This window comes from Sitophilus oryzae, unplaced genomic scaffold (genome assembly GCF_002938485.1).
Source record: "Sitophilus oryzae breed Bouriz unplaced genomic scaffold, Soryzae_2.0 scaffold_154_pilon_pilon, whole genome shotgun sequence".
Lineage (NCBI taxonomy): Eukaryota > Metazoa > Arthropoda > Insecta > Coleoptera > Curculionidae > Sitophilus > Sitophilus oryzae.
In genome coordinates, this window is record NW_022146225.1 from 157,089 (window position 1) to 180,254 (window position 23,166).

The 23,166-nt window shown below is 32.7% G+C and overlaps 1 protein-coding gene across 1 annotated transcript; it reads left to right on the forward strand.

Annotated features, from left to right (window-relative positions):
• The first annotated feature begins 7,015 nt into the window (after positions 1 to 7,015).
• On the forward strand, positions 7,016 to 23,166 carry LOC115878986 (twisted gastrulation protein homolog 1-A-like). The gene is made up of 5 exons (XM_030895601.1): positions 7,016 to 7,248; positions 13,619 to 13,833; positions 19,798 to 19,998; positions 21,168 to 21,375; positions 21,686 to 23,166. The coding sequence occupies exons 2-5, from the start codon at positions 13,626 to 13,628 to the stop codon at positions 21,798 to 21,800; spliced, it is 732 nt and encodes a 243-aa protein (XP_030751461.1). The 5' UTR covers positions 7,016 to 7,248; positions 13,619 to 13,625; the 3' UTR covers positions 21,801 to 23,166.

Here is a 23,166-nt window from a genome sequence, read left to right on the forward strand (position 1 = left end):
ATATTTTGGCCGTGTCTTCTGATACGTACATGATAGAGATGGGCGGTTATTGGTAAAAAACCGGTTATAGGTTAACCGGAATTATCTTTAAAAAATAATAACTTGACAAAATTAACCGACACAAATTAACCGGTTATTCAAATAACCTAACCTAGCAAAACTAAATATTTAGTTTTCCTATAGGTTTACTTACCTCTACACTCCATAGGTCTACTTCAAATTTAGATAATAAACTTAGTTAAATCGCATGATTAAATAGAGATTGTAGCAATGTAAGTATGTATATGTACAAAATGAATTTAAATAAAAATGCTAACCTCACTTTTTTGAGTAGACATGGATATGATATTAAAACTAGTAAGTACTTAAAGTTCAAATAAACCACACAACTCACAAGTTCTACAATCTACAACCAAGTTATTTTAATCAAATACCAAAGAAAAATAAGGAGACTGAATGAATAGATAATGAAAGATTATCTTCATTCATTACTTGAACTTCAATTTTGTATTCTTTAGTATAAGCTTCAAGAGAGACTTCAAACTGCAAATAAAATATATTTACGGTGAAACGTGGGTGAAACTGGGCGAAACCATGGAAAACTTTTGAAGAACCGTTGAAAATCCGTTAAAGTCGGTAAAAATTTAAATATAGAATTTAGAGAATCTATTTGAAGTTAGGTTCGTATCACTTGGCTAGCTGGTGGCTAGTAGTAGTCTATGCCATTAGTACTTTGTTTTACGGCCTGACCTGTCAGGGGCCATTCGGCCGTTGTTTTGATTATTATCATCAGGGTTCGCCTGATGCCTGATTTAATTTTGACATTTGATGTTTGATGTCATATATTTTCGTTTTGGGAGCGGGAGGGATCTCCCGTTATCGTCGTAATATCTGGAAGATCCGTGCCGTTCGCTTCTTCGAAATTTACGATTCAAACAGCTAATATTTAATTGTTACTTGTTTTAAATAAGTACGATTTTTAAAAAAATAACCGGCTATAGGTTAGTGAACGTAATGCAAGGTTATTAGGTTAACTGGTGAAAAAAAAACTACCTTTAAATAACCGGTTATTTTAGAGGAAAATACCGGTTATTCAAAAAACCGGTTACTTTTGCCCATCTCTAGTACATGATAGGTACGACAAAAATTTTGGTTGTGGCTATTTAGTCAATTTTAAATTGAATATATAATGGAATTTTGCGGATTCTGATACTATTTTTCGATTTATAATTGTTCTTTAGGTACCTAGACTTAATTTCGGAATGTAACAATTGTTTTCATGAATATTTATTGTTAAATCTTTTTTATTGATCTAAAAGTGTATTACTGGTTGCCTGTATATCTCAGATGTTAAATTTTAGAATTTATTTTTGGTGTTAAATAGTCGTTACCTAACTTATAACTAAATAAATAACACATAGCAACAGAAAAAATGTTATTCCATTACTTTCTTTGCCCCCAAGCGGGACAACTATCCAAATATTTACTTTTCCTGTCATGAAATTTCTTACGCCTTGGTTTCCTGACCAGTAAACGAGCTATTCAAACAAATCGCAGCATCGGGCTCGAGAATATTGTTTGTTTTTTGGTAGTACCTGTCCAGCGATACCTTTAAAGACACAAGATCGTCTTTGGTGGTCGCCAGACGGTCTCACAGAGCGCATTCCGATGATTTTAACGAAGCCTCCTGAAAGTCTTGTTAATAAAACAGTGGCGTTTCAGAAAAAATGTTTTTTTAGGAACTGTATTTGTTGTTATTAATTACAAACAAGTTTAGAGAGAAAAATCTTCCGTTAATAGCTATTAGGTAAAATATTTAATTTATTAACTTTATTTTTATTTTAATTTTATTAATTGTGATTAATAAAATTGCGTTTATCTCATCAAGGAGGCCGAATTTGACAGTATATCAAGAGATAATTTTTAATTGGAATTAAACGGCCTACATGATTTTGATATTGAAAGAATAAAAGCCAGTGGCGCACATGTTTTTTTTTGAAAAATATTCCAGTGATAACCCATATATGCACGTCCCTGATGAATTTATCGACACTTTTTTAGCATTAAAATATGTAGCACTTATAGTAACTTTTACCCTCAAAATTTCATTCGAATCACTAAAAGTACTTGGATTGAAAATTATAATAAATCCAAAGATTATTAAGAGTTTAACACCCTGTAGCTACGAAACAAAGCACAATATAAAAAATAAATCTTATTTTACGTGAAGAATCTCCCTACGAGAGATGGCACATGTTTTTTGAAACGCCCTGTATAAAACGTTAAAATGCTACACTCAAAAATAGTAAATCTGCATGTAACCATGCATCATTAATTTTACCTTTTCCTGTTTAAACTACACCAATGCTAATTTTTTTTCTCATAAAGCTGAGAGAATCTTTTAACTCCACAGGGTGGAATTCTTATCCTTTGTTAGCTCGAGTGGCGCTAAAAATTTCATAAATCACCACAAAACCTCTCCTTTTGGCTTGGCTTTCTAATGTTCACCGGCATTCTTAGGTTTTAAGGGCCTTAACAAGCACAGGAAGTGAGTAATCAGACCCCCGCGACCATGGAGCGTTTCTTTAGAGCGGCGCTCAATGAACTGGAATTGCTTTTTTCCGTAGACCCAGACAGGTAGACAAATCCCAGAAAGATAGGTAAAACAATAGTTGAGAATTTCTGTTTCAGATTTAATGTTATAATCAGAGTCGTACAACAGAATTTCTGTTAAACGTTAGCAGTAGGGTGTTCGTTATTTATCAAGTTGATCTCTAAATTTTTAGTTTATTGTCTAAAAAAATAACAGATCATTGTAAACCATTAGAATTAGAATAAGTGGGAGGGGGGTTAATCTCTGCGACCTTAGAGATCTATTGTGTCCCCCTTTCTTGAGTTATAACTCATCATACAGTCCCAGGACTTCCTACGGAGACCCGTGTCCCTCACAGTCGAGGAGCTACGACCCAGGCCGGGTAGACGAAACGGTAGCTTGTGTCGCCTGTTGGGTTTAGAGGTAGGAGGTAGGCTCCCTGACCCTTGGAGGAGGTGGTAGCTTGTATGCCACTTGCGGAGGATGGTCTCACGCAAGTGTCAGCCACCTCTCCTGTAGTTCTCTTTGGGTTTGGCCCCTTGGAACTTTCATTGTTACTGTTCCCAGTGTCGCTAGGGAGTTTCCCCACAGCTTCACCGGTGATGTTTTTATTACTATTATTATCAGATCTCATAGTGTTCCTATGAGTCGCTAGGGACAGTCGGTCCACTTCTACAGAGCCCCGCATGTAGAAGTAGGGGTAAAATACAATGGGGTGCCCCAAGGTTGAGGCTGTCCGTAGCCCCGCCCGGTATCGTTATATGTCTTGGTGCAATTCCCTGGCCACGACACTACAGTCAGGGACAAGACGATGAGGGAGATGCTTCTTAGACCAAGCTAAGTGCTAGAGGGGATTCCCCCCAGCACCTGACCAGGAGCTTCCCCACCAACGACAAGGTCTTGCATCTCCTAGGGGAAGAAATTCTCTAATTCTAAAACCATTAATATTCACAATAAATCTTGCCCCAAAGACGACTCACTTCCTGTTCAACATGGGAATTTGCCACTTTTTGAAAATATTTTTTTTCTCTTGATCTTGTTCTTTCACAGCCATGATGATTACATATTCTTATACAGAATTAAACGCTCTACAAAAAAGATCTCTTACAATTTTTCGATAAACCCACTCCTTCAAAAGTTATTCACGGTTAAATTTAACCACTCGGTAAATTCCTAAATTCTTCAACTTTTTTGAAAAAATTATGATTATTTTTGAAAAATTTAATCTATTGCTGTAAAAATATACAATTCTGATGGTGTTAAGGTTTGGAAATTAAGAAATCTTCAAGTATAATGAAGTTTAAACCATTTAAATATAACCGATTTATTTTAATAAACATTCTTTAGTTGGATTTTGATATTTCTTCTTCTGACAATTTAACAGCTCTTTCTGCAGTATCATTAACTACATACTCTCAAATTTTTCACAATTTCTAAGCCTCACATATATCCAGCATCCTTTAACCATACCGTACTGTCTAACTGCAGAAAACGTGTATCAATATTAAACCGTGTAAAAAATTGTAACGAATTTGAATTTATGAATACTTTTTTTGTTTATAAACCACTCTTCGTCATTATTCACTTTTAAAACTTCAACCATTTTCTAACTGATACTATAATAAATATTAGAATTAACTACCTGTCATGCATTCAATTGTGTTAAAATAGCTTTTTTTTCAAATAATAGATTAAATTTTTCAAAAATAATCATAATTTTGTCAAAAAAGTTGAAAAATTTAGGAATTTACCGCGTGGTTAACTTTAACCGTGAGTAACTTTTGGAGGAGTAAGTTAATCGAAAAATGGTAAGAGATCTTTTTTGCAGAGCGTTCAATTCTGTAGAAGAATGTGCGATTATCATGGCTGCGAGAGAACAAGATCGCGAGAAAAAAAAATATTTGCAAAGAGTGGCAAATTCCCATGTAATTTAAATGTGGTCTTTGGGGCAAGGTTCATTGTGAATAGTAATGGTTTACAATGGCCTGTTAGTTTTTTTAGACAATAAACTAAAAATTTAGAAGAAAGATCATCTTTGTTTCAAATTTCAATTTAGAGAAATGATCATCAAATCAAATTTAGAGAAATGATCATCTTTGTTGATTTTAATCAAAGGAGGTCCTCTCTTGTTGCAGTGAGATATATCTCAGCACAATGAGAATGACAAATGAAAAGGTTGAAACCAAAGGAATCAAATTCGTACTAAAATTGAGAAAAAAAAAACAGAATCAGAACAAAAAAGGTTTAAACCAAAGCAACCTATTTCACATTAAAATTAAGATTTTCAAGATCAGCAGGGGATCATACCCTGTAGCAATTAAAATTTATACTTATTATTATAAATATTCGCCATTTTTCTTTCAAAAATATGTGTTTGAAGGTAGTATACCCAAAGGGCAATATATATTTTATTAAATAAAAGAATGGAAAATCCCAAAAGCACTAAAAAGACACTAATAATAATAATAAATGTTCACTGGCCGATGGCGGGTAGTAGTTCTATTGTTAACGTTACAACTCCAGAATAGCATAATTATTGTACACAATAAAGCATATTTACTGAGTAATATTGAAGTCACCTGGCAGGTACCACCATCTCATGCAGTAGCGGAGGTAAATACTTCTTATGGGACGAGATATTCTATAAAATGTGACAGGTACAATCAAAAATTATTTTCAGTATTTTTCTGAGAATAAGGATCCCTAATAAATACGATTTTCGGAAATAAACATTTGCATTTTACTCTCTAGACCCAGCGGCGGCTGGTAGTACCGCAATTTAGTAAGTTAACACACAGCGCCTACTAAGAATAATTTAAAAATTACGATTTTTTTATTTTTGCGTGTGCAATATCAAAAATAAGTTTTGTTTTTATTTTTTTATAATTTGTGTCATATTTTACCGAAAAATTTTAAATATTGACAAGAGAATCTAGGTGACTGTGAATTTTTTCCCTCCTTTTGTTTTAGCGAGCTGTCTTGTCGAAATTTAGCTAGATTTTATGTATATTTAGTTGGCATATATACAGTACGTCCGCGGATTGTCTTTACAAGAGTAAAAACTTTTTTATTATTGAGATTTTAAGAAAAATGAATTCTTCATAAAAATTTTTGCTTGTTTAGAATTTTTAGAAGCTTGACAAGTCTCTATGACAATTAAAACTTGTTTATTATTGCTCAAGTGTCTTAAAGCTTATGATTTTGACATTGAACTTGTAATCAATCAGTTAATCAAGTTTCTTAAACATTACTGAGTGATTTCAGAAGCTTGACAAGTCCTTTTGACAACTAAAACTGTTTTTTTGTTGTCCAAATATCGTAAATCTCTTAATTTTGAAATTAAACTTGTAATCAGTCAGTTAGGAAAGTTTATTAAATATATGTGAGAATTTTTAGAAGCTTGATAAGTCTCTATGACAATTAACACTTTTTTATTGTTGCTCAAGAGTCTTAGAGCTTTTGATTTTGGCATTGAACTTGTAATCAATCAGTTAATCAAGTTTCTTAAACATTACTGAGTGATTTCAGATGCTTCACAAGTCTTTTTGACAACTAAAACTGGTTTTTTGTTGTCCAAATATCGTAAATCTCTTAATTTTGAAATTAAACTTGTAATCAGTCAGTTAGGAAAGTTTATTAAATATATGTGAGAATTTTTAGAAGCTTGATAAGTCTCTATGACAATTAGCACTTGTTTATTGCTGCTCAAGTGTCTTAAAGCTTTTGATTTTGGCATTGAACTTGTAATCAATCAGTTAATCAAGTTTCTTAAACATTACTGAGTGATTTCAGATGCTTCACAAGTCTTTTTGACAACTAAAACTGGTTTTTTGTTATCCAAATATCGTAAATCTCTTAATTTTGAAATTAAACTTGTAATCAGTCAGTTAAGAAAGCGTATTTAATATATCTGAGAGTTTTTAGAAGCTTGATAAGTCTCTATAAAAATTAACACTTGTTTATTGTTGCTCAAGTGTCTTAGAGCTTTTGATTTTGGCATTGAACTTGTAATCAGTCAGATAATAAAGTTTAGAACATCATCATTCTAGAACAAGTAAAAATTTTTATGAAGAATGCATTTTTCTCAAAATGCCAATAATAAAAAAGTTTTTCCTATTGTAAAGACAACCCGGAGACATACTGTATAGTAATAATTTATCATTGTTAAAAATTCTCTTCTTAAAAATCCATCAAAGTCGGCCCACTAGAACAAAGTATATAGATAATTTCCTTATTTTTTTTGGTACCTACCAAGAATTTTTAACTTATAATTTTTCTCCAGCGTCCCCCTGCTAAGACACGTCTCTGGTCTCGTTAAGCACCTCTCTCTCTATCTTCCTCACCTCAGGTACTACCTTCGCGATCTCCTATCTTTGTCTCCAGGCGGGAGAGACCCGCTTATCCCCAACACTCTGTCTAGCTGGACAAACTAGTTTTGCTCATAAGTCGTGTTGGAAGTACCTTGGTACTCTCGTTGCGTGATCGCGTGCCACTGTTTTCCCTCGTCTATCATCGCACTTGCCATTTTTTCCTCCGATTTTAATAGTACTTCCGTAAAAGTGGTTCCCAGCAGTCTGTGTACCTCAAGGAACTTTGTGCTTTCAATTTGCTGAAAGATATTATTCCTTAAGGAGGCAAAATAGTTAAGAAAAAAGGTAAGATTTTGAAAAAAATACAGGTACAATAGCACTGGGATATCCTGTAAATGAGCAGGTGTATGGTACTGATGTAAATATGAAGCTTAGTGATGGTTTCATTATGATAATAAGACGGTATTCTCGTGGTGCGAGAGGAAGCAGTCGACGTCATTTTGGTTATTTAATTAAATTCCTAGCCTAATTGACTGGTTAAATATAAATATAGCACGAAAATGTTGATTGAATGCTTAAAATACTTCCAAAACGCCTTTAGTCTTTTAATTGTTGTTTTACAAAGTTAATTAAACATGCCTGATAATTTTCAGAAGCTTGACAAGTCTTTAGAATATCTAAAACTTGTTTTTTGTTGTCCAAATAACATAGAGAATTTAATTTTGAAATTAAACTTGTAATCAGTCAGTTAAGAAGGTTTATTAAATATATCTGAGAATTTTTAGAAGCTTGACAAGTCTTTATGACAATTAAAACTTGTTTATTGCTGCTCAAGTGTCTTAAAGCTTTTGATTTTGGCTTTGAACTTGTAATCAGTCAGTTAATCATGTTACTTAAACATTACTGAGAGATTTCAGATGCTTGACAAATCTTTATGACAATTAAAACTTATTTTTTGTTGTCCCAATATCGTAAATCTCTTAATTTTGAAATTAAACTTGTAGTCAGTCTTTTAAGAAAGTTTATTAAATATATCTGAGAATTTTTAGAAGCTTGACAAGTCTTTATGACAATTAAAACTTGTTTATTGCTGCTCAAGTGTCTTAAAGCTTTTGATTTTGGCATTGAACTTGTAATCAGTCGGTTAATTATGTTACTTAAACATTACTGAGAGATTTCAGATGCTTGACAAATCTTTATGACAATTAAAACTTATTTTTTGTTATCCCAATATCGTAAATCTCTTAATTTTGAAATTAAACATGTAGTCAGTCTTTTAAGAAAGTTTATTAAATATATCTGAGAATTTTTAGAAGCTTGACAAGTCTTTGTGACAATTAAAACTTGTTTATTGCTGCTCAAGTGTCTTAAAGCTTTTGATTTTGACATTGAACTTGTAATCAGTCAGTTAATCATGTTACTTAAACATTACTGAGAGATTTCAGATGCTTGACAAACCTTTATGACAATTAAAACTTATTTTTTGTTGTCCCAATATCGTAAATCTCTTAATTTTGAAATTAAACTTGTAGTCAGTCTTTTAAGAAAGTTTATTAAATATATCTGAGAATTTTTAGAAGCTTGACAAGTCTTTATGACAATTAAAACTTGTTTATTGCTGCTCAAGTGTCTTAAAGCTTTTGATTTTGGCATTGAACTTGTAATCAGTCAGTTAATCATGTTACTGAAACATTACTGAGAGATTTCAGATGCTTGACAAATCTTTATGACAATTAAAACTTATTTTTTGTTGTCCCAATATCGTAAATCTCTTAATTTTGAAATTAAACTTGTAGTCAGTCTTTTAAGAAAGTTTATTAAATATATCTGAGAATTTTTAGAAGCTTGACAAGTTTTTATGACAATTAAAACTTGTTTATTGCTGCTCAAGTGTCTTAAAGCTTTTGATTTTGTCATTGAACTTGTAATCAATTAGTTCATCAAGTTTCAAAAAAAATTGAGAGATTACAGAAGCGTGACAAGTCTTTCTGACAACTAAAACTTGTTTTTTGTTGTCCAAATATCGCAAATCTCTTAATTTTGAAATTAAACTTGTAATTAGTTAGTTAAGAAAGTTTATTAAATATATCAGAGAATTTTTAGAAGCCTGACAAGTCTTTATGAAAATTGAAACTTGTTAATTGCCGCTCAAGTGTCTTAAAGCTTTTGATTTTGGCATTGAACTTGTATTCAGTCAGTTAATCATGTTTCTTAAACATTACTGAGAGATTTCAAAAGCTTGACAAATTTTTCTGACAACTAAAACTTGTTTTTTTTGTCATAAATCTCTTAATTTTGAAATTAAACTTGTAATCAGTCAGTTAAGAAAGCTTATTAAATATATGTTAGAATATATATTTAATAAGCTATAATTTTTAGAAGCTGACAAAAATCTTTATGACAATTTAAAATTGTTTATTGTTGCTCAAGTGTCTCAGAGCTTTTGATTTTGGCATTGCTCAGTCAGTTAATCATGTTTCTTAAACATTACTGACAAATTTCAGAAGCTTGACAAATCTTTCTGACGCTAAAACTTGATTTTTGTTGCCCATATATCGTAAATCTCTTAATTTTGAAATTAAACTTGTAATCAGTCAGTTAAGAAAGCTTATTAAATATATGTGAGAATTTTTAGAAGCTGACAAAAGTCTTTATGACAATTTAAAATTGTTTATTGTTGCTTAAGTGTCTCAGAGCTTTTGATTTTGGCATTGATCAGTCAGTTAATCATGTTTCTTAAACATTACTGAGAGATTTCAGAAGCTTGACAAATCTTTTTGACAACAAAAATTGATTTTTGTTGCCCATATATCGTAAATCTCTTAATTTTGAAATTAGACTTGTAATCAGTCAGTTAAGAAAGTTTATTAAATACATCTGAGAATTTTTAGAAGCCTGAAAAGTCTTTATGACAATTAAAACTTGTTTATTGTTGCTCAAGGGTCTTGGAACTTTTGATTTTGGCATTGAACTTGTGATCAGTGAGGTAACAAGTATCTTAAACATATCTGAGAGATTTCAGAAACGTGACAAGTCTTTCTGACAACTAAAACTTGTTTTTTGTTTTTAAATGAAAGATTTTTAAAGTATTTTGCAATTCTATTAGTGTCATTCAATAGATTTTTCTTAGGTACCTTTTTGAAGCGTTATTTGTAAATACAGTTAGCATATTAAATTAATTTTCAAGAAACCCTTTTTGAATAGTGCTATAATAAAAGCTGAGGTACAATTTTCGCAGGTGTATATCTATCTTAATAAAAATAAACTATACAGAATGGAAATATTGGGGGTAACTATATACCTGTAATTCTATATAAACCTAGGTATCGAGATATAATAGTTTACAAGAGTAGGCTGGCCTAATTCCTGAATGCTGTATTACTGGAATTTATATCGAGATTAAGTAATTTATTTTTAATGGTCTAAGTATAATGAATCTTTGAAGCAAAATCTGAAGAATTAACGCCTTCAACTGGTATATTTTTATGGCAGTTCTGTATAAACATATTCATAAAGTTATAAATATATACCCTAATTTTTACCCTACACTTTTTTATTTGAAGATTTAGAACATTTTTATTTATTACTATATTTATTTGTTTACTTGGAAAATTTATTATTCTTGAACCTTGTTTTTAAAAATTCTGATTTTTTATTTTCTTGGAATTTAGGTTCGGGAAAACTCTAATTAAGGTTTCATTAGGTTTTTCATATCTTTATTTCATTTTTAAAAGGAAAAACAAACGTTTCGGCCAAACATTACAGCCTTCATCAGTGTAGTGTCTATAACAAAATACCAATTTCAAATTAAGTATCATATAGAAACAAGTTTGTTTCTCTCTCCAAAAAAAAATTAACATAGATTTTTGTGATAACTTAATGTGAAATTGGTATTTTGTTATAGACACTACACTGATGAAGGCTGTAATGCTTGGCCGAAACGTTTGTTTTTCCTTTTAAAAATGAAATAAAGATATGAAACGTTTACATTTTGCTTGTATATGTTGCGTCAAAACAAGTCAATGTATAGTATGGTTAAAGTTCGAATTAAAATGACAGACAGAGCTGTCACTGTCATGTAACCTCCCGTTAGACAAACTATAGTTTATATTTTATACATGACTATGGATGAACTTTAAATATTATTTGAAAGGAATACAATAAGTTTTCCTTATATTTTTTATGGGATTTTCCGAATTAGCGTTGTGTGGAACGCATTTTAAAACTATTATTAAACGGGCATAAAAATAGGTCCACAAAATTCGTGATTTGATTATTTTCGAAGTCAATAAACGATTTTGCATGCTGGGCTCATTGTAATTGCGCATTTTTCGGTCAATTTACGTGTTATAAAAATACGATTTTTTTTATTCTTTTTTAGTTCTTCTTGATTTTAATTTATAATTTTATTAAAAGCCAAAAATTTCATAACCATCGCTGACACCGTTTTTTTTTCGATCATATTGTATTTATGTGTTAGAAAAATCTTTTTTGGTATAATAAATTAATCATACAATCGAAAAACTCAAAATCAGAATAGAAATAGAGGTTGAACTAAATACACCCGAAATAATGACCAACGACAACGTACAGATTGAGGCAGCCGATATAATTACATCCCTTCGAAAGCTAAAGAATAGGAAGAGCCCAGGGCAAGATGATATCCCAAACGAATTACTTAAATATGGCGGCCAAAGTCTCATACAGCAGCTAACATCCCTGATTCAAAAAATTCTTTACCAACACAGGATACCCGATGAATGGCGAACCAGCACCACTATCTTGATGTTTAAAAGAGGAGATAAGAAGCTGCCCTCAAACTATAGAGGCATAAATCTTCTAAGCACCACACTAAAACTTACGACAAAAGTGATAACAACCAAAATAAACGACTTAACATGCTTAGCAGATGAACAGCAAGGTTTCAGATCGGGCAGATCATGCACAGACGCGGTTTTTGTCATAAGACAGATAACAGAAAAATCAATCGAATATAACAAACCAGCGTATATGTGTTTTATTGATTTAGAAAAAGCGTTCGACCGTGTGCAGCTAAGAGACGTTGTACACCTTCTTTACAATAGGCAAATCCCACACAACCTCGTTAAAACCATACAAAACATATATGAAGCGAACCAAATTCAAGCTAAAATTAACGGGGTCCTGACCGAACCAATAAATGTAGGCTGTGGTATCCGACAAGGTGACTCCCTGAGCCCTCTTCTTTTCAACATCATTATGGACGAAATAATAGGAAATGTACGTTTACTGAAGGGATACAGTATGGGCGACCAGGAAATTACTATTCTAGCTATGCCGACGACGCCGTATTGGTAGCTGAAAATGAGAACGATCTACAGCGCTTATTACATCGATTTAATTGCACTGCCAAATCACTTAATATGATAATATCGACCCAGAAAACTAAATGCAGGACGACATCAAAAGTATCACTAAGATGCAAACTGGAAGTCGAGGGCAATGTTATCCAGCAAGAGATGAAGTTTAAGTATCTAGGCATAGAAATCTCAGGATATGGTGATGTAGAAGCGGAGGTGCGAGAACGGACAACGAAGGCAACCAGAATAGCAGGATGCCTGAATGGTACAATATGGCGAAATAAAAACATTGAGGTGGAAACTAAAGCGAGGATTTACAAGGCAACGGTACAAACAATAATGACATACACTGCAGAAACTCGACCTGATACAGCAAAAACTAAACAATTACTAGAGACAACTGAAATGAGAGTACTACGCAGAATAGCTGGAAAGACGCTTCTGGACAGGACGAGAAATGAAAGCATAAGAAGGACATGCAAGGTGGAAAATATAAATGAGTGGGTACTAAGCAGAAAGGAAGAATAGAACGAGCATGCATATCAGCAGAATGGACAACAGAAGGACAGTGAGAGTTGCACGCGACAAATCACCGCTAGGCCGCAGAAGCTTAGGACGTCTACGAAAACGAGCGACAACTTGTCAGTCTAACCAGTAGAGACGACGAAACCAAACAGGCGATTCGCCTAGTATTAAGAAGGAAGAAGAAGAAGAATCGAAAAACTATTTTTTCCATAGCAACTGTTAAAATTGCCTTATATCTACCAAAAATAGTAGATAAAATAGTACTTTAACCGCAAGGGTAGATTAAATGATACTTTAACAGCGAGGATAGGTTAAGAACTTTATTTCCTATCGCACGTTTTTAATTACTTCCATTTTGAAAATTTTTGTATTCCTTTTCATAAGTTATTCGGGACTTAAATGGAAGTAGTTTGGATATGGCGTTTGTCGCCTCTGCCTGAATATCTGTTGGTAATTTAATTATTTCGTTTTGAGCCATTTCTGGCTCCAATTCAATCAACAATCGACACGAAAGAGAATTAAAAAATATTGACTCAAAACTGACAACTAAAGAGACAGAGACAGTTTATTTATTTGTCAAATTACATAGAAATCAACGCCAACCCAGCACAATATTTTTCTACTCGTAATAAATTCCTTGAAATAATAATTTCTGAATATTTTTTAAAACGTAACTCGCTATGGAAAAAATATTGTTTTATACACGACGATAAAATTGCATTATCGTCCCCCGAAATTAATCCTTTCCGGTCGACGATAAAATACCATTTTATCGTTTTGTATAAAAAATAACTATTATTAGATTTAAGCATTTTATCTATTATATTAAAGCATGTTTTTTCTTTTTTCAGATACACCATGAATTATATCATACCCCTGTTGCTTTCGACGATATATCTCATACAGTCTGTACTACCCTGCAACGAGGCAGTATGTGGCAGTGTAGTCAGCAAATGCTTGCTGACCGAATCGTGCAATTGCGATTTTAATTTTGACAATTGCTCCTGTTGCAAAGACTGCCTGAATTGTTTGGGATATCTGTATACTGAGTGTTGCTCATGTGTAGGTAGGTACCGATTTATTTAGATTAATTTAAAAAAAAGGGATTCGAACGAATATGACTATAAAGCTGTTAAAAGATTGAAACTCTATTGTAGGATAGTTATTTTATATTACCGAGATACAAAATACTGAGTGGCCTATATTAAAGTATCGGTACTTTTTACTCACACATCCTTACTGCTTTTTCTTGTGTCTTTTGAACTACGGTCATTTGATTTTGCTGACCAAAAATTGTACATAAAATAAAAACTACTATTTGAATTTTTAAAATTATTAGAACTCTTTCATCTTCTAAAATAATACTTAATATCGGTGTATTTTCTTTTGAAAATATACTACAATACACACAACCAAACTTATATGGAATCATCTATTATTTTTCATAGTTTTTGAAACGCATGAAAATTTTGTGTTTAAGAATAAAAATCAGTCCTTACCAAAGACTTTTAATTCATATTTTAATTCTTAATCGTCAAAAAGCAAAAACAAAAAAAAATGATAAATTTAATAATCCCTGTTGCCACATCTAGCCCTAACGCAAACTTCTATCCGCGCTAGCATGCTTCTTATTAAATTATCAACGTTGTCTTGGGGTATGTTTTCCTATTCTGCTAATGCTGCATCAATAAGCTGTGCGAGATCTTGGTGCGAGATTTCCTAGATTGTTTAACCTCTCTAACCCTTCTTTTGAGCTGGTCCCAAAAGTGTTCGATACGGTTTAGATCTGGTGAACATGCAGGCCAGTCCAAAACTATGACACCTTCCGTTTTAAGACTTTCTCTAACCACTCTGCTGGTATGGGGAGGTGCATTATCGTGCATGAAGTTAAAATTTTCCTTAACAGCTCTTCAAAGCCTAACGATTGGTTCTAGGACTAAATCAACATACCTCCGACCCGTTAAAGTTTGTTGAAGTGATAACAACGGAGTTATTGCTCCCAGCATAATACCTGCCCAGAACATTACAGTTCCTCTTTTATATTTTGGTACAGGTTACCTGGAGTCTCGCTCGTCTTCCTGGAGCTCTGGGAACCCGAATCATCTGATCTTAAGCCAATTCTGGTCTCATCCGAAAAAAGAACTTTTTGCCAGTTCTCAAATGTTCAGTTTTAATGTTGAAGGCACCAATTTAGCTGGTCAATTTTATTTTGCCCAGATAACTGTGGGACCCGTAACTCCCTCCTACTGCACAATCCTCGATCGCGAAGCCTTTTTCTTATGGTTTCAACTGAAACGTTTACACCTGTACAGTACGTCTGTCCGCTCTGTAGCTACGGGGTATCCGTGAGAGGGGAAACGATATTCTTTCGATGTTTTTCGTAAAAAATAAGACGACGCGTCCCATCAATAAAAATTCGACAAATTTGCAAGTAGCCAATAAAATGAGAGGGCGGAGCGATTTGCGGTGACGTACTCGTCAGGTCGACGTATAAAATATATTGTTGTTTATTTAAATGTTTTTTGTCCGCATTCCTTTCATAGTCACAGATCCAGCAGACGTACTGTAGCTACCAGAAGTTGTCTTTGTAGCTGTGAATGAGAAACATTGGGATTTATTCTAGCAATTTGGCACACAAAGGTCTTGTCGTTCAGTTGTGACTCTTTGACGACTTTGTCTGGGCCTGTTCTTGAAAGTTTCTAGTCCCAAGTACCTTGCATACGTTTTCGATACAACACCCTGGGTAACGCATCTATCTCTACTACGTCTCTTTGGGGCATTCCTTGTTCCTTGAGAGCAATAGTTCTTCCTTTCTGTTCATCTGTTAATCCAACATAAGGCATTTTTTTATTCAAGCATTGCTTCCACCTAAAGGTGAATCAATTTACCAAAAGGAATATGAAAAATACCTTTAGTGGCTGGGACAGAAAAATATTGTATATTTTCAATTTACATTAAACCCTAAACTTTAAAAATCTGTTTAAACTTGTGTCAATGAAGCTGTTTCATACGATACCCTACATGACACAGTTAACTCAATTCAAAATTCGTAGCGCCGCCGCACGGTGGGGTATTAGCATGAAAAAGGTGATCGAAATTCGAAAAAGCAAATGTGTTTAAGATTTCCCAAAAAAAGATAAATGATAAGTTAAATCATCTCTGCCACGAATGGCGTTGCTATGGGTGTGTTTAGTTGCATTCATTTGTTTCAACGAAACGTCAAAGTTGGTACTTCTCACAGATAAGAGGCAAATGGCTTAATTTTATGTTTAAAATTATAAATTGTTGTTGTTCTTGTGCTCTTTTTACGTTTATATTATTGTTTTGATTGAAAATGGCTCAGCAAGCTGCAGGTATGTATTCTACAAAAACGTATTATTTATTTTGATGTTCTCTATACTAACGATTTTTTTTGCAACTAAAAGTTAGGCGTTCAGAAAATTTGATTAAATTTGTGACATTTTTATTATACTTAGAGATTTAGTTGCGCATTTCGAAGAATTCAGCATATTGTCTATATACGTTTTACTTAGTAAACATTGGGCTTTCATACAGTAAAATAAAATACTGCGACTTTTTATGACTTTGCTGATAAAATGAGAAAAACATTCTTGGTTTCCTCTAATTTGCCAATCAGTGATATACTAATGCGAGGTGTAAACCGCGATGGCATGTTGTGTACAAAGCGATCGCATTAGTGCCATTAGCAGTATAGCACAATTTGGCATTAGTAGCGACTTTAGTGGTATGGGCATTGCTCGCGGATCAGTCATAGCATTAGTAGTATTAGTTGCGATATTACTACTGGCATTAGTGGCATTGACCGTGGAAACACTGGAACAGTGATTTTTCTATCTTTTTTTAGAATCGACGAATTATCCTTTATTTTGTTCATATTATTTCCTCTTTAATTGAAAATAGCAATAATTTATACAAGGTCTACATAAAAAAATTTCGATCAACTATCTGTGTCAAATACCCTACTGTGCGCCGCCGCGCGCCGTTCCTTTCATAAGGACCCTGTTTTTTTGTGATTGGCTTTCAGATTTTTCTCTTAAAAAAACGATAATTTTAAAATCATTGTAATTTATTCTGGAAATTTAGAGAAAAAGGTCTGTCTGTGTTGATAAAAACCCTCAAATTTTGAAAGATCTTCTATTTATTTTTGCAAGAAATACGTTTGCCATTCCCATCGATAAATATTGATGTTCTTCGTATTTGTTTCCCAAACTTCTCCAGATTTTTTCCAGGAATAGGCCAAACACTCTCCGCTTTTACGATGCTAACGATCAACGTCGGCATCTGCACCGAACAGTATCAAATTTATAAACTCTATAACAAGATCATTACTTAAAGGAATCTAATAACGAATTTAGAGTACCAAAACAAACAATACACTGATTTAAATTGCATAAAACCATGTGGTTTATTTAGTAATTCAACCCTAAACACAAAGAAAAAAAAATCTGGATAGTAAGTTTTCTACAACACACAAACATTAAATAAGTTTAGATTGGAAAGTGCCCATGAGAACAATGTAAACACTATTTGGCGCTATTCTTGCAACGGTCGCGACCCAAAGCTTTTGATAATTTCGGATCGGTTCGGCTTTTTCCGGAATTATGTCGCCAAATATTATTTATTCGAATTTATTATTATTTTCTTTTAATTTTATAAATAAAATACAGTATGTTGCATACAGGAAACTTTATTTTATCTCAGGACATGTATATGAAATACCTATGAAACATTGGAAACCGACGTTATGCCACGATCCACGATGGTTTTTGCAGTTTACAGTTCACAACACAGTTTTTTAGTTTTTAATGTCACTTTTTCACAATTATCACGGGTTTGAGTAAATAAAACTTAAATTAAACTCACAAGATAGCAATAATTACTTCGAAAATGAACGTTTTAAATACTTTTCGGAATTTTTTCAATGAGAGCGGTTTAGATTTTGAAAGATTTTATAATTTTTGAAGAAACTGCCTCATTAGCGTTGGACATCATAATACGACCACAAGCAAACTCCATAAGACGACGCATGGTGTTATTGATGACGTGCAACGAAAGTTGTTCCAATTTCCCTATATCTGTATCTAATGCCCAATCCCCTCTCCTGCAGTTTGCTGTCTACTATAACCAACTCTGGCTGTTTTACGAGAGACAAATATTTGAATTATAAAATCTTTCATCTTTGAAGATGCGTGTCACTAAAAAGAAGTGTGAAGAAGAGGTGAAGAATTTCTCAGAACTTACAACCGAGAAAAATCAAAGATTTTCCTTGATTTAAGTAAGAATTAATAATCTTCGGATTGTCACGAGGATTTTACCAGGACACTGTCTCCTCCATGAACACCTCAGTAGTTTGAAGCTAAGAAACAATGGCGAATGCAGATTCTGTGGGGAAAATGGGGAAACACCAGAACACCTAATGACGAAGTGCGCCGAGACGACACCCATTCGTGTTATAAACTTTGGTACGACTGATATCGGAACTGGAGATCTAACTTCTGTAATACCGTCTCAGATACTGGCTTTTGTGAAAGCCCTGAGACTGTATGATGAGTTATAACTCAAGAAATTCACTCATTCTAACACTGTAATGATGTTTTTGATATAACCTATGCAGAAAGAACCATCGTTGTATAAGAGCATTTTTGACTAGAGTTTTTTAAATAGAACCCAGACTAGACCGTTACACACATAGCATAGCATAGCAGTATTATTATAAATAAAATATGGAATTCATTTAAATTGTGTGAATTTATTTTTTCAAAGTCTATCTTTCTACACGAACGAACACCTGGCTGAATACCATTATTTTAAACAAATAACATTTTATTTAAATTAGTGTCTTTACTCCCACAGACATTTTCTATGAAAAATCATCGATTTTCGATTCGCAAAAACGCCCGAGGAATTTAAAATATGTGCGCGCATCTGGCAGATGTGCAAATAATGTGTGATTCAAATCAAAATTATCTATTTTCTTGTAATTATTAGGTAAAATATGTGATTGCAAACAGGGTTTTCCGTATGTAAAAGACTATAAATTAACTATGTTATCTGTGTTACAATATTTTATTTCTTACTGAATTGATATTATAAGCTTGTATCGTTAACATTATTAACGGGAATTAAGATGTCATAATTTCCTCTACCTTTTATAGATAACTACCATGAAATACAATAGAGATTTTGAGTAATAATATAAAATGAAAATGGACACTCATCTACTCTAATGATGTCACATATAATACTAAAATTTAAATCATTTTTTCATACTAATAATACTAAGATTTAAATCATTTTGATTAAACTCAAGACTTAATAAATCTTAAGTCTTACCTCAAGTTAGAAATTTTTTTTAGAATACATAAGTCTGTTGTTGCAGCTCTCTAGGTGATCAAATCTCCTTGTAGATTTTTTTCACTTTTACTAATTCGTACAGAAGAGGAAAATCTGAAAGCCGCTAATTTTTAATTTAATCATAAAAAAACAGAGTCTTTATGCAAAGAACGGCAGGAGTAAGAAAGGGCTTCATTTGCGCAAGCTTAAACAGATTTTTAATTATTTTTAACTTTATTTATAATATATGTACTTAAAAATTTGTATGGAACCCACTTTTTTGTATTAACAATACATTAATAATGTTCCAAATCAAGTTCTAATGGTTTAATGTAAACAAATAGCTTTGTAGCACTTTAAGGTTACAATTATTAGGGAAAGCATAGTTTACTTAGCACTTTTTTTAGTTATACAACAGAACTGTTATGTGGGGGAGCGCTAAATTATCTTAAATTAGCAAGTTCCATCTCAATTTTTCATCTCTAAATACTACGTAATTATACCTATATACCGGGTTGTCAAAAAAATGTTTAGGCCTATTACAGTCCCAACCTACTTGGTATTTAGAGTCAAATTGTCGTTATGCACACAGCCATTGTACTCCAGATTGAAATTTAAAATACCTACTATTTTTTTTAAGTAAAGCCATCATTATAATGATTTTTTTTACTTTCAGACATGTGTCCGAAGCCCAACGCAACCAGCAGTCCCCTCAGCAAGAAATCCCATGTAGAAGACTTCCAAGAATCCTTACCAGGATTGTTCAATGCCTTGACAGAAGCCCCTGACAACTTCAAAAGATGGAACAGCACCACTTTTCCCATTGACATTGATATCACACACTACAACAACAAGAAGGAAATCAAATTTATGATCCGTAAGTCAATAAAAAATATACAGGGTGGCCTATAGTGTCCCCAAATAGGTCCAGTTTCCGTTATAACTTATGATACACTCATAGGGCTTTCACAAAAGCCAGTATCTAAGACTGTTTTACAGACGTTAGTTCTCTATTTCCGATATCAGTCGTACCAGAGTATATGGTACAAAAGGAATTTTACCTGCTGAGGTGTTTCGCAATACAGTGAGGTGTATTTCTCAAAGTTGTACATTTTTGGTATGTCATTTTCCCTTTGAGGCTGTTAGAAGTTTCTGAGCTGACAATTCTCTCAGTACTAAGTTTCATTTTTATTTCGATTTTTCCAAATAATAATTTCTGAAGTAACATGAATATTCGCATGAAAATTCATGAAATTGGTGTCTGGGAGTTTTTTGACATGAGAAATTTGATTTTGATGTCAATATGACTCCTACTAGTAGAGGGCGCCACCTACATATTTTTTAACTAGTTTGAAGAGTAATAACTTTTCGTCCGTACCTGTATAAAACTACTGAGTAAAAAAATATACATTTACGACGTTTTCTACGTGAAAAAGATCTCTTGGTAAAAATTGCTACGGGTAATGGTTGTCGAGATATTTAGAAAACTAAACTCAAACCTACTCAACGTGTTTATTTTTCGTCAATAATGACATGTATTGTCTATTTCTATTCTAAATATCTTAAGAACGGTTGTTCGTAGCGATTTTTACAAAGATATATTTTTTAGGTAAAAAGTCACAGAGATGTATATTTTTTCGCTCGGTAGTTTTATACAGGTACGGAAAAAAAGTTATTACGCTTCAAAACAGTTAAAACACATGCAGGTGGCGCCCTCTACTAGTAGGAGTCATATTGACATCAAAATCAAATTTCCCATGTCAAAAAACTCCCAGACATCAAATTTCATCCAAATATTGACGTTATTTCAGAAATTATTTGGAAAAATCGAAATAAAAATGAAACTTCTACACCCTGTATCTCTGAAACTAAGCATTTTAGGACATACATTAATACCAACCTTTTTGCTTATTTTTATCTGCAGAATATGTTGTCGAAGTTTCCGGAATACAGTTCGGACCACCCTGTATATGCTATGTTTTTTTTATACATAAAAGCAATACTTAAGACGCAGAACTTTATACTTAACGATTAATTTCTTTCCAGAACAAAAAAACGCAGAGCAATCGGTACTTCCCAGCTCGAACATATACACGGTGAACTGTACTGTAGCGTTTTGGGCTCAGTGCATGAGCTGGACCAAATGCAAGTCCAGCTGTCAATCGATGGGAGCAGAAAGTTTCAGGTGGTTTCACGACGGCTGCTGCGAATGCGTGGGCGATAAATGCATTAATTACGGAATAAATGAGAGCAGGTAATTATACACACGCTGTACCATATACAGGGCGAGTCTTAAATAAGTGCAAATATTTTTTTGTTGCTGAAATACATCCTCATACATACTTTAGGTTTACACTTAAACAAAATTTAAGGTTTTTGAAGAAAGTAAGGAAGTCCATCGTCCACTGTAAATTTTCGACATATTTTCGAGAGATTTCAAAAAATACTTCGCACTTCTTTGCTCTTTTTTTACCCCATTATCCTCTATTTTTTATTTTTAGCAGTTGTTGCAGTGATAATGTAATGATTGCAGCATTAATATCTAATTCATCTTTTTTATTTAGGTGCAGCAACTGTCCAGTAAGCGACGAGCTGATTGTCCTGAAAGACAATGACATAGACGAGGATGAACCCGATTTTGGAGAAAACGACGACGATACGGAATACGTTGAAGACTGAGTTTAAATTATTCAACTTCAACATATTAATTTACAAGTATTTATTGCAATTTTTGTCCGGTGCAGTGTGATCGATAGAAACAACGTCGCAGTAGGCTTAGAAATAATATTTTAGTTTGTTAAATGTCAAATCTTACAGTGTGAAAAATATAAATAGTTTTTTTACGCTTGTTTTTATTATAATCTAATTTTCACGTGCTATGTTATTTCTATGCCTACTATGATACTGTTTTTATTTTATCAAAACATGTAGATACCTAAAATATGTTTTTTACCATACATATATAGGTCTGAAGTTAACAAACGCAGATCAAATCATTTGAGAGCCATATATGATCTAACAAGATCGCATTTAAATTGGACTTTATCCGAAATTTATTAACTTTTTGTTGCTCGCGCCCCCTTTGGTTTAATTGAAAATTTTGGGCGGGGTATAAAAATACTCCGCATATTCTGCGTGGGGTGTAAAAATACCCCCCGTATTCCGTGTGGGGTGTAAAAATACCCCGCGAGAGTATTGGAGGATTAGAGTCAAATTTTAAACCTATCTTAGTATAGTATACGTTGTACGAGTACTATTTATACTTTATTTTTTATTGTGTTGATTCAAAGAATTAGCCCTATTTAAGAGACTGCTGCTATTGGCTAAATGATAAAACTATATAATTTAGTTTTTATTTGTGAATATTGAAAGAGTCTTATTTTTTTATCGCTAGTTTTATGCTATATATAGTGTATTAAATATAGACAACTCTATATTTTAAGAATTTAAGTATTTGTAAAACACGTTGTCGTTAACAAGTTTTTATATTATTGTCAATATTCGTATATATTCAAAAATTGTTTTTATTGTCGCAGTTAATACAGGGCGTGTCAAAAAGTTCGCAACAATTTTTTTTTATTTAAGTTTATACGGAATTTCTTATTGTTCTTAACTTCTATGTATTCTTAAAATTGACGTTTTGTGTGTATATTTTGTATATGAACCTTTATTTTATGCAATTTTAGCGAAAATCATACGATTTTTTGGAAATATTTGAAAAAATGTAAAAAATTAATATTTTTTGAAAGTCCCTCCTATTTCTGGATATAAATACGTTAATCAAAATCTATTTAGAAAATATTTTGTTACCTAATGCTCCTTTTTGCTTATGTAAAAATAATTTTTATAATTTGTCATCATAATAATATTCACATTCCAATGTCAAAATTATTTTTTTTTCTTATAAAATCCTGGGTATTTTACCAGTGAAAAAGGGATATTACTACATTGCTAAGGAAATCAACACCACTGCGTAAAATCCGGAAGGAAACCAGCTTGTTTGTGGCTTTTTTACTTGTAAAACAAATTTCCTAAAATAAAAAAC